Here is an 11805-nt window from a genome sequence, read left to right as displayed (position 1 = left end):
TTTATCTTAATTGCTATAAATTTTAAAAGTGAGTTAAAATAATATAAAATATATCATAAAGTTAGTGGAAAAAGATCCAAACTTTAACCAAAGTTTATAATTTTAGGACCAATAACCCATTAAAAAATTATGAAAAGAAAATTTTAATGCACATTATGACGAAGTAGCTAGTCACCGAAGGCAAGACCACGTACATTTGGTTTCCTCAATCCAATAAAAGCATGCCACGTCATATTTAGGTCCCACCAATCACCGGAAAATCAATACTCCTAAACGCCGATTTTACGATTTAACGTGCAGAATTCTGAGCAAAAACCCTGGGGCGCAATTAAAATGAACAGAAAATTCACAGTAACCAAAATTTGATCGATCGATCGGATATTTGTCTCATCCTTCATCAATGGCCGCCCCCTTCTTTTCTACGCCTTTCCAACCTTTTGTTTACCAGGTTAATTTTCTCTTTTATACGACTAAATTGTCTGCGGATTTATATGCGTTTTATGTATAAATCTCTGTGTGCGCTTGGATTTCCGAAATCCGGATTCGATAATTCTCAATGAATTAGGATTTTAGTTGGGTGGTTTATGAATTACTGCGTGAATTGGTGATGGCGGCTTGTTATGCGTCTTGGTGAAATGGACAGTGAGAGATAGAATCTCCTCATTCTTATTTGGGCTGCTAGGGTTGTTGAAAAGTGTCTGTTTTTGGCTAGTTTAACAGCTGAAAAGTGCACTTCATAGCTTGTGTATCAATGCTTTTGTATCCAAACACTTCTTAAACTGAGTTCCTTAAATTGATTTAAGTTAAGGGTGCTTGCTGTGCCACCTGCTGATCACATTCGGCTGTCTCAGAAGTGGGATGCCAGCCATTGTTACTTCAAACTTATACAACTTTTTTAAATGGCCCAGTTCTACGTGACATAGCTTTAGTAAATCGGGTTATTGGTGTGTAAAATTGCGACTGTGCACAAATCACTTTGACTGGGGTTATTAATCGGTTAACCAATAACTGAAATCTCGGTTCTCTGTTCCTGCTAGCCTTTGGGTGGAAACAACCTTCTCAACAAACAGATCCTATCAAAAGACCACACTTAAATACTCCTAGCACCTTCAGCCCTTAAAGAACCGAACTAAAAATGGATGACCTGAACAATTCAATTACTTAACAACTAAATAACTAAATAACAAGTCCTAAACGAGTTCCACCTCCACTACATGCTTGCTTGCTCGCATCTTCTATCTGTGATAGTATTGGCTAGTGGCTAATCCATATCAGAAATCCACAATGGTTATATGTCATCCTGGGCTTGGTTTGAAGAAGCTAAACCAAGCAAGTAGGCATTCATTTGCTGTAATGCCCGTAACAAGAAGTCCTCCAAGAAATTTTGACACTATAAGAGTGGAAGATCTTTCGATTTCTACATCAGAATTCTTGAGTTGTTTTCAAAAGAACTGTAAAACTAATGCACTGCACAATTTTAAAGAAAAATTTCATAGCACTTCTTTACTTTTTTCTTCTCCTTTTGAGATATGTCTTCCTTACAATGTAAAAGTAAACGAAAATATCTATAAGCATGATTTGTCAAGTAACTTTGAATTAAGATGTTATATTTATATATTATAATACTAAAAATGAAAGTGTTGGTGAAGTATCAATCTTAGGCTTCTTACTCATATTATTACGAAACAACAGTTCAATTTTCTTTAGTTATCTTACATGCTCAACTGTATTCTGTTTCAGAGCCCACAAGATGCTGTAACACCTTTTCAGATACTGGGTGGGGAAGCTCAAATAGTTCAGGTCTATCTCAAGGATTAAATATTTTCTTCTTTTAAGAGGCGAATATCGGATTTTAATAAAGTTCATATTTTTCTGACTATATCTATGTAGGTAATGTTGAAGCCACAAGAAAAGGTCATTGCGAAGCCTGGTAAGCTATCAATTAACTGCTGCAGAATTGTCAATTTTATAGTATTTGTTTTAACTGAAGGTTTTGGGTTGCTTTAGATCCATGGACATTCTGGGAACTTACATATCCAATTTCTGATTTTGATTCTTTGAAATCCTTTGAACTTTATGTGATGATGATAGAGTTTAGATGAATGAAATAACAAACTGATCTTAATGATAAGAATATAACTCCTCAAACATGACCGCATAATTGATTACTCAGCTCACACAAAAGCTGCGCTTGTCTCTCAATAATCTGGATGCCTAACTCTGTAAAGAAAAACTATAAATACCCTACTATGGCCCATGCATACATAAGGCTTTCAAGGCCCGTAAATCCATAACTTGGAGTAACTTATAACTTACTAGTAATAATTAAACTGCTAACTGACTAGTAATTAAAATTAAATTGCAGCTGACTTCTTTCTGCGTGTATAAACCCACCAACCCTCTTACAACTCTGCTGCTATATCAGATGAGAATTGGTAAAAGGTACTCCATAAAATAATTAATATTCCTTGGAAAATCAAAGACTGTTCATGTTATATTGACCTGCTTACCAAGAAATTAGCATATTTTGCGAACTTAACTCAAAAGATAAGCTTAGCAGTATCTTTTCATAGTGCATAAAGTCAATCACTGACATTAACAGATTTACTGATGTCAAGTGACATTAATTCAGTAGAATCTGTTTTGGTGGTAACACTGGTACTGAGCACTGACTAATGGTAGCAAATTGGCACGTCAGATCAGGTTCAGATATGTCATTACAATACATTTAGTAACTAGTTTATGTTTCTTAGTTTATCTTGATACTTGATGGAGTACACTATGGGAAGGCTTGCCATATATTCTCAAGATCAATTGCACCAAAGAGGATGGTTATTTTTTCCTCTTCGACTTAATGCTTTTTCTCTTAGCACAAAATTAAGGGTGTTTACTACACTTATCCCCGCATTTTACAATCTAATACTATGATAGTTCCACTCATGAAGGGGATTTTCTAATGGTACTATTGAATTTACTTTTACTTACTCAATTACCAACAAGGCAACAAACATATGGAAATATAAGTAGATTTTGGTAGTGATCATTTCAATACATTAATTACTGCTACAAAACATACTATATCTGCTGCTTCTTCTTTTTAATCTTACTATTGGAAGGGCAAAAAGTTGCATGAGTACAAGCATTTATATACAGATATCTTGCAGGTTCCATGTGTTACATGTCTGGGTCAATACAAATGGAAAATGTCTATATGCCTGAAAATGAAGCAGGTGTATGGCATTGGGTTCTTGGAAAAAGTGTTTCTAGCATAGTACTCCAGAATACTGGTTCAACTGATGGATTCGTAGGAATTGCTGCACCTACTCTTGCAAGAATTCTCCCGGTCTGTTGTTTCTGCAGGGCATTACTTTACTGGACCATTTTTATTTAACGTCAGGCCTTACCTTCTTTCTCATTTACAATCCTATACAGATTGATTTAGCTCTGTTTGGTGGGGAAATGTTGTGTCAGGTATTGATCAATGCTTAACAATTTGCTTTAAGGAATAGCTTGATATTTCTCTTGCTCCTTGTCCTTGATATATGGTTAGTGAACTTTTCAGCATCAGAATCTGACATGCCTCATATATATTGTAGCCAGATGCCTTCCTTTGCTCAATAAATGATGTCAAAGTAAATAACACAGTTGATCAGAGGGCTCGCAATGTTATTACTAGTGCTGAGGTCAGATTTGGGTTATTTTTCACCCATTTGCATTCACTATTCATTATTACTTGCCAAACATTATTCATATAGTAATCGTGCTTGCAGGGATTTTTGAGGCAGAAAATATCTGGTCAAGGACTAGCATTTATAGTTGGTGGTGGCTCTGGTACGCCCTCTGGGTTCCATTTGCTAAGAGTTCTTCTTTTTATCTGCTTCCTTAAGTTTTGTCAGCCTAACAAATACACTTGTTGTAAGATCTAAATCTTGATCATTGCGAATTTCTCATAACACCAGTAAAATTTGGTCGTTTATACAGTATACACACTCTAGTGTACATAGTTACAGTGCAAATTTGATGCAATAGTTTCGGCCTTCTCTATTGAAACCCACTCTACTACTGCAAAGATGATCCTTATAACAATAAAATGTAAACATTCTGTGCAATTACACTGACAGATAAATTTATAATAATTTTGATGCAGTATTGCAAGTCCCTCAGAGACAATAAGTGTCATACTTTCCCCTCTCTATGTATCCATAGAATTGATGGATCATTTATTCATATCACTGAATCAAGGATGGGATAATTAATACCATGTAAATACCGGTAGTTCAGGGTCCTCGGTACCGGAAACCGCTGTCAATTTACTCTTTCTGTTAGACATCTTTAGGAGTTCAATGAAACGTGTTTTGGATTACTGATCCTGAAGGACTGATAGTAGAAAATGTACTCGTAGTTCCTCAATGTACATGCGTCGTGTCTGATCTTTTAAATACAAATCAGATGTAGTCGGCAGGATAAATTAGTTTATTACTTTATTTTGATGCGAGTGCCCGCTAACCGAGCACGCTCCAATTTTATGTATTTAATTACCATTACTATGATTTAATTGAAGTAGATAAAATTTAATTAGGCAATTCATACTTAATAGAAGTCATTTAAATTTTTTCGTCTTCGTTCCAATGAACTAAATGAATCATACCTACATTGACTATAAATGTACTTAACAGCACATAGAATTATACAATGAACTAACGAAGAACTGAAAAGATTCTTTGGATGTCTTTCCACGTACATTAACTACAAATGTATTTAAACCTGCACATATTTAAACAATGAACTAGTCACATACATACATTAACTATAAATGTACTTAAACGTACGCACACTAAAAGTCATATACGTACATTAACAATAAATGTACTTAAACAAACACACATTTATGCCAGCATTGTTTTTGGAACGAATTATTACTTGATTTGATAGTTGTAAAGTGAATATGAATGATTAGATACTGGGTAGACTTGCCCATTCAATTAAGTTTTGAAGTTGATTTTTTGTTTTGATCTCTCTGGTGCTTTTAGTTGTACAGAAAAATCTCGAGGTGGGTGAAGTTCTAGCAGTTGATGTCTCTAGCATTGTTGCAGTGTCAGCATCAGTAAATCTACAAATCAAATATAATGGTCCTATGAGAAGGGTGCTCTTTGGGGTGAGTATCTGTGTGTTCTTATATATGTTGCACATGATTTTATTCCGGAAGATGTGCTGAACTTATGTTTCCTTGATATGTTTTTTCCTGTCATTATTTCGAAGGTAGTGTAAAGCCTGGACAAGGTCTTTATAGTTAAAAAGTTATAGTATCTGAAAGGTTCAGGAAAAATATACTTGAATGTGTTTTATGTAAGGCGAAATGGTTTACAGATGTGATGAGTGGGATTTTTTTTCAGGATCGCTGAACACAGCTAATTGTTTAGTTTTGTACTACTCCTGATCTGACAACTTAAGTTGACATTTCAATGTTGATATAGGGCCAGTGTACAATTTATTTTATTTTAGATGAACTTTTAACTTTCATGTTGGTTATCTATCTCTAATCAGATGGTTGTACCTGAAACAATGCAAGAACAGCTACTAATTTATCAAGAAAGCGAATAGAAAGAAGTTGAACGACTAATTAGTGTTGGCCATGATTTGATCTATATGCTTAGTAGGAATTACTTAGGCCATCATTAGGTGCATCTATGAAAGTTCTTGGTAAATTTGACTTACTATTTCGGTAACATTGCCTACTTCTGTTGCAGGGTGACAATTTGGTTACTGCTATTATAACTGGGCCTGGTATTGTTTTCATCCAGAGCATGCCCTTTCATAGGCTTTCTCAGCGCATTGCTAGGTAATCTCTCTCAAGTCCATCAAATGAATCATATGAATATCGCAGATCTATTTTGATTGTGAAAAAAAAATCGTTGTACTTTCATTTAATTTTGTTTATTTGTAATCTACAGGGCTGTTACATCTCCAAATATGAGGGACAATCCCAAATTTTTCTTCCAGATAGCAATCTTTTTCTTTCTAGCGTATGTTGTTGTTGTGTCATCACTAATCTTGACAGACATATGAAGAACCCTATTTTCATATTCATTTCTCAGATTTAGATAATATTGAAGTTGTTTCCAATTTCAAGATGAATGAAATAGATGCAATTGTAACATGATGGAAATGTAAAAAACATTAGCACTTGTCTTGTAACTTAGAGCCCCCCTCTTTGAATCCAATTCACAAATTTGGACTTGCTATGCTGTCTAAATATAAACTACTACCAAAGTTGTTCGATTGTCAGATTAATTCTTTGCTGGCCTGCTCTTGACTCTGCTACTTTTGTTGAGAAAAAACCAGAAGTGAAATGTAGATGGCATAAATTATTTGTTTAGAACACAAATTTAAAGTTTTGATTACTTTACAAAAATAATACTCCAATATTCCAATAGAGTTACTTGTTCTTGTGAATTCCGGTTGTTTTGTCCTTTAAAAATATATACTTTTGAAATGACATAAGTTTTAATAAATAGAATGAAAAATGATTGAATGCTTATTAGTAGAAAATGAGTTCCACCATATAATAGAAAGTTTTTAAGTTCAAGGATGAACAAAAATGGGTATAGTTTCTATTTTTTGAATTAGAAATTTAAAGGTTGCGTTACGGTTTTCTCGAACCTGATTTCAAAATATTGTGAAGAAGATAATTATTGAGAGAAAAAGAATAGACAGCAAAAATACCATTCCAATTTTTCACTTTAATAATTGAGAACAAGATAAGAGACTATGCGTTCTCGAATCACATACGACAGAAGGGTGAGCAAGTAGCCTGGCAAGTGAACAAAGGGCGCAAGAAGAAGGTCTTCCAACTTGGGGATTGGGTTTGGGTACACTTGAGGAAGATACGCTATCCCGTTCCCAACAAGACCAAAATGAAGCTGGCCCCGAGAGGAGATGGTCCATTCCTCGTGTTGGAACACATCAATGACAATGCTTATGTGATCGAATTGCCCTTGAGTACAATGTGAGTTGCACGTTCAATGTGGCTGACTTGAGCCCCTTTGATTTTGTAGGGAGCCTGGATTTGAGGACAAATCATTTCCAAGAAGGGGAGGATGATACAACCCCGCATAGAAGGCCCATGACGAGGTGGCTCCAAGAAGGGTTCTCCAATTTCATCCAAAAGGCAATGCACGAGGAGTCGATGAAGACCAAGGAGCCGGCGACGAGAAGTATGCTGATGGTCTCGCGCGTGGAGCCTTTACCCGGACGGGGGATCTAGTCGAGAAGGTACCCGCCCAGTTGCCTGGTTGAAGGAAGCAGACGACCAGGAGCTTCCACCCGGCCGGGTGGCCCTTGTCCGCCCAAGCCACCCGGATGGGTGCCCTACCAAAGGCCTTGGTGAGTTAGGGGCATCCACTAGGGTGGGTAGCACCCAACCAACAATGCCACCCGACCGGGTGCCATTCGAAGAGCATTGAAGAGTCAGGGACTTTCACCCGGACGGGTGACTCTCGGTCCATAAGGCCACCCGGCCGGGTGACATGCCGAAGGGAGCATGGAGTCAGGGAATAACACCCGAACGGGTGACACGTTGAAGGGAGCATGGAGTCAGGGAATAACACCCGAACGAGTGAGTCGGTATACTGAGTTCACCCGATCGGGTAGTGTGCCGCTGGACTAGATTTGTGGGCCCAATTCTTGGATCTTAGGTATGTCCTACAAATAGACATTTTATTTCATTTTGAGGGTTGATTGAATTTTGCATTAAAATCTTGTGAGACTTGTTTTCTCTCTTGTGAGAGGTTTTATCCAATTCCTAGTTTTCTAGGTTGCTTGATCATCAATTGATTCAATCAAGTATGATCAAATACAGGTATGCATCAAGGGTTTATGAATTTCTTTGAGTAGTGGAGTCCTTAGTTGAATCTTGTATGTTGAAGATTTCTTAGAGTATTTTCTCCATCATTGGATTTAGCTAATATCAAATTCACACTTTTTATCATTTTGGATCTAGTTTCTGAAGGCTAGATCCACCCTGTACTTTTGTTGTTTTTGTGTTGTGTTCAATTGCAAGATCAATCACCATCTAAGGGTATAAATCTTGGGTTGATGGATCTCAATATACATGGCTCCATATCACTTATTATGGGACATACCGAAATGACAAAATGTGACTCTTATTGTGGGACAAAAAAGAGTATATAGTATTTAATTGTTATTTAACGTTTGTTTTGAATTTTTATGTTCTAAATTAGGGATGGGAATTCGGTCATCGGCTAGTTGGTTAACCGATGACCGAACCGAATCACAACGGTTCTCGGTTAACCGATAACAGACATTTTGAGAATGTCGGTTATCGATTCAGTTTCGGTTCCAAATGCTAGGCGACGACCGAGAACCGATCGGTTAGAACCGATTAGAACCGCTCAAAACTAATCACGCAGCCCTTCTTTTCCTCCTCCACACCACACAGCCGACAACCCTAATTTCGGCACTGCTTCCCTTCCCACTGGCCGCTACTGCGACGCTCCGCCACGGACCCGCGCCTCCACCTTCTCTTCACTCTGGATTTTGGTATTTTCAGGATCACCATCATTTTCAGAATAAATATTTTTTTACAAACATATAAAACATTAAGAGCAATTGGTGCAAGTGATTGGCTGGCCGTTTTTCTCACCCATTGGCAAGGGATCAAATCCCAGTTAGCAACGTTTTATTTTTTTTAAATTCGAACCGAACCGAACTGAATCCATTTTGGTTCCGGTTCCGGTTCTTCATTTTCGGTCAATTGAAGACTTGGTTTACTGATCGGTCGGTTCGGTCCGAATTCTCTGCCCTAAATTTTAATCACTCTTTCATCATTTGAATGGGACATTTTGCTCAATACATGATTTAGAAGTGAGTCAATAGGACAAAATGTTGAGTAACAGTTAGGATTTAATTTCTTCGGAAGTTTGGTTCTACTTCATATCTGCGCATCTGAGACTTGTTTAACTTATTATTATCAACTTTGATTTCCCCAATTATTTTCTACCTCTTTTACTACTTTTGATATTATTTACATATTGATTCTGAATATCTGTGCTTCTGCGGATACATGCAGTTCCAAAGAGAAGACATTAATTTCAGCTTTTCACTGAATAGGGTAACATATTAATACAAACCCTATATCTTAGAATTGTTTAATAAGCTTACCCACCTCAGAGACTGGGCCCACGATGCTAACCGATCAAAGTATATTTATATTTTGTATGAAAAATGTTTTAGAGACATAATGACATTGCTATAATAGGGGTTAAATAGTAATATTACAATACATTTAATTTCTTATTAACTTTACAATTTGTATATGTACATTCTTGTCCTTATATGAAAAACCGTCCAATTCTTCTAATTTAGGTGAATGAGATTAGCTAAGATTCCTATAATTATGGCATACTCCTAACATTTCTTTAATTACATTTAGTTACAACAAATCTCTATTTGACAATTCTATTATTTGAAACTTGATTGTGATTGTAATTCGCAAATAATGATAGCAAAATTAATTAATTATTTGGTTTAGTATTATTAATAAAACCTATACTAATGTTAAAAGATATAAAATACAAACTAATAAAACATTTAATAATATAAGTTAATTGAAGATATACCATGCAAATAATTAATAAAGACATACATGAACTTTTTTAATATCAAATAATTAATTTATCAAAATATATCTTTCAAAATTAATCTTATCATATTTACATTTACAATGTGTTACACTATATACGCTATATAAATTGACTTGAGAGTATTCATGATTTAAATCATCTATATTTCATATTGCTTAGTAATAAAATAAGTATGAAACTAACTAAAATAAATAAATACTATTTCATTTTTAGAGATATAATACTTTAAATAATTTTGATAATTATAATATCTTAGTGGTTTTAACTATAAAATAAATTATACTCCCTATATGATTTTTTAATCACTGACCCGAAAAATAGCATATTTTTTTTATCTCGTACGAATTACAATATACATTTGATCAATTCCCATTGTATTGTTTTTTCCCAAACTAAAATTCCCTAAGTAAATTAAAATACATATCTGATCAATCCCCTTATTATTATATAGTACTTCCCCCGTCCCACTTTAAGAGTCTCGGTATACCGTTTTTGGATGTCCCACTTTAGGAGTCCCGGTTGAAATATTCCATAATTGGTAATGACCCTACATTCCACTCACCTTTTTCCACTCACATTTTATTATAAAACTAATATATAAAAGTAGGATCCACAATCCAATATCTTTTTTAACCAACTTTTCTTTACATTTCTTAAAACCCGTGCCGAACTCAACCGAGACTCCTAAAGTGGGACGGAGGGAGTAGTTTATAAAACAGTTTTTAATAAATAATATTTTTGCTCAACTTGTATTTTTTTTATTATTAATTTTTGGAATGTAACAATTGAACCTCGATAACATGGTCTCAATATATCCAATAAATCAATGGGTTGAGTCATCACATATGAAAGTAAAATTTATTGTTTTCAATAATAATTTTTATTCACAAAATAATTCTTTCTTGAAAATAACAATATATGTTATTTATTACGAAAATAAAAATTATTAATGAAAAGGATAACTTTTATTTATTAAAATAATATTAATAAATTTTATTAACAAGAATTATAATTATTATTTATAAATATAATAACTTTTATTTATAATAATAGTAATAAATTTTATTTGTAAGAACAATCAATTTTAATTTTATATTTTAAAAATATATGTTTATAAAATTACGAAATATACTTTTAATGGTATCTAACTAAAAGTATGAATACTCTAATTAAAAATGCTCAATTTAAAATTATGAATCATTAAATGCAAGCATGATAAACATGTGTTAATTAAACTTCATAATCTAATATTTATGTTTCTAAAATAAGAATAGAGTAAATCTGTCACAATACAAAATATAATTATGTCTAACATAACATAAGGATATTATGGCACAGAGATATTATGTCTCTAAATCACTATCATTATCTTATAATTCCTCCCATTAATTTTGCCAATTACCATATAAGTTTATTCTAATTTTATCATTTTTCTGAACATACTAAATAAATAATTTAACCATTTATAACATGTGCACTTCAAATCAACAACATACTATATGAATAGAAAATTGAAATATATATTGGAAAATTGAATAAAAATATTAAAATTTATAATTTTTAAACAATAATCTTCACCTCAATTCATGATTTTATTTTGTAACTCAATTACTTAATTACGAAATTGAGCAGGAAAATGAAATGATTTTCAATATCCTGTGGTAACCATCATCATGCCATTCCGTTTCCTAGAACGGGGATGATAGAAAAAGTAAAATATTCATTTAACTTTCCAGACTATTTTCATATATAATCCTAGTTCAACCAAACATTATTTAACTTTTAAATAAAATATTTGTTTTTCTCTATCATACACAACCAATTTTCATATATAATCCTAGCTCAACCAAACATTATTTAACTTTTTAATAAAATATTTATTTTTTTCATCATACCCAAACCAGCGGTGGATCCATAAAAAAAAATAAAAATAGAGAGGACGTAATTACCATTGCGCCTTAGCATCCACAACGGTCTCGTGTCCGTCCGTGCCAGCGGCACGGACCGCCACTGTCCGCCGATGCATGTCGTCCGGCTGTGACAGCGACACAGCGCTGCTCTTAAATAAGAGCACGTCCATGCCGCTGAGCAGCCTCACGTGGCAGCTCCTGATATTTGATTTTTTTTAAATTCGAAATTAATA

General features: G+C 34.2%; 1 protein-coding gene across 1 annotated transcript; it reads left to right on the top strand.

The window, feature by feature from the left end:
- The first annotated feature begins 279 nt into the window (after nt 1-279).
- Nucleotides 280-6237, top strand: LOC125192146 (Tryptophan RNA-binding attenuator protein-like protein). The gene is made up of 10 exons (XM_048089620.2): nt 280-448; nt 1741-1800; nt 1891-1930; nt 3165-3343; nt 3433-3471; nt 3597-3683; nt 3771-3831; nt 5031-5155; nt 5748-5839; nt 5952-6237. Exons 1-10 carry the CDS (start codon nt 401-403, stop codon nt 6064-6066), a joined length of 846 nt encoding a protein of 281 aa, XP_047945577.1. The 5' UTR covers nt 280-400; the 3' UTR covers nt 6067-6237.
- The last annotated feature ends 5568 nt before the right edge of the window (nt 6238-11805 follow it).

This window comes from Salvia hispanica, chromosome 4 (assembly GCF_029641045.1).
Source record: "Salvia hispanica isolate PSC_SH4W2 chromosome 4, Shi_PSC_v1, whole genome shotgun sequence".
NCBI classification, from domain to species: Eukaryota; Viridiplantae; Streptophyta; class Magnoliopsida; order Lamiales; family Lamiaceae; genus Salvia; species Salvia hispanica.
This window is presented reverse-complemented; position numbering and strand designations above follow the sequence as displayed.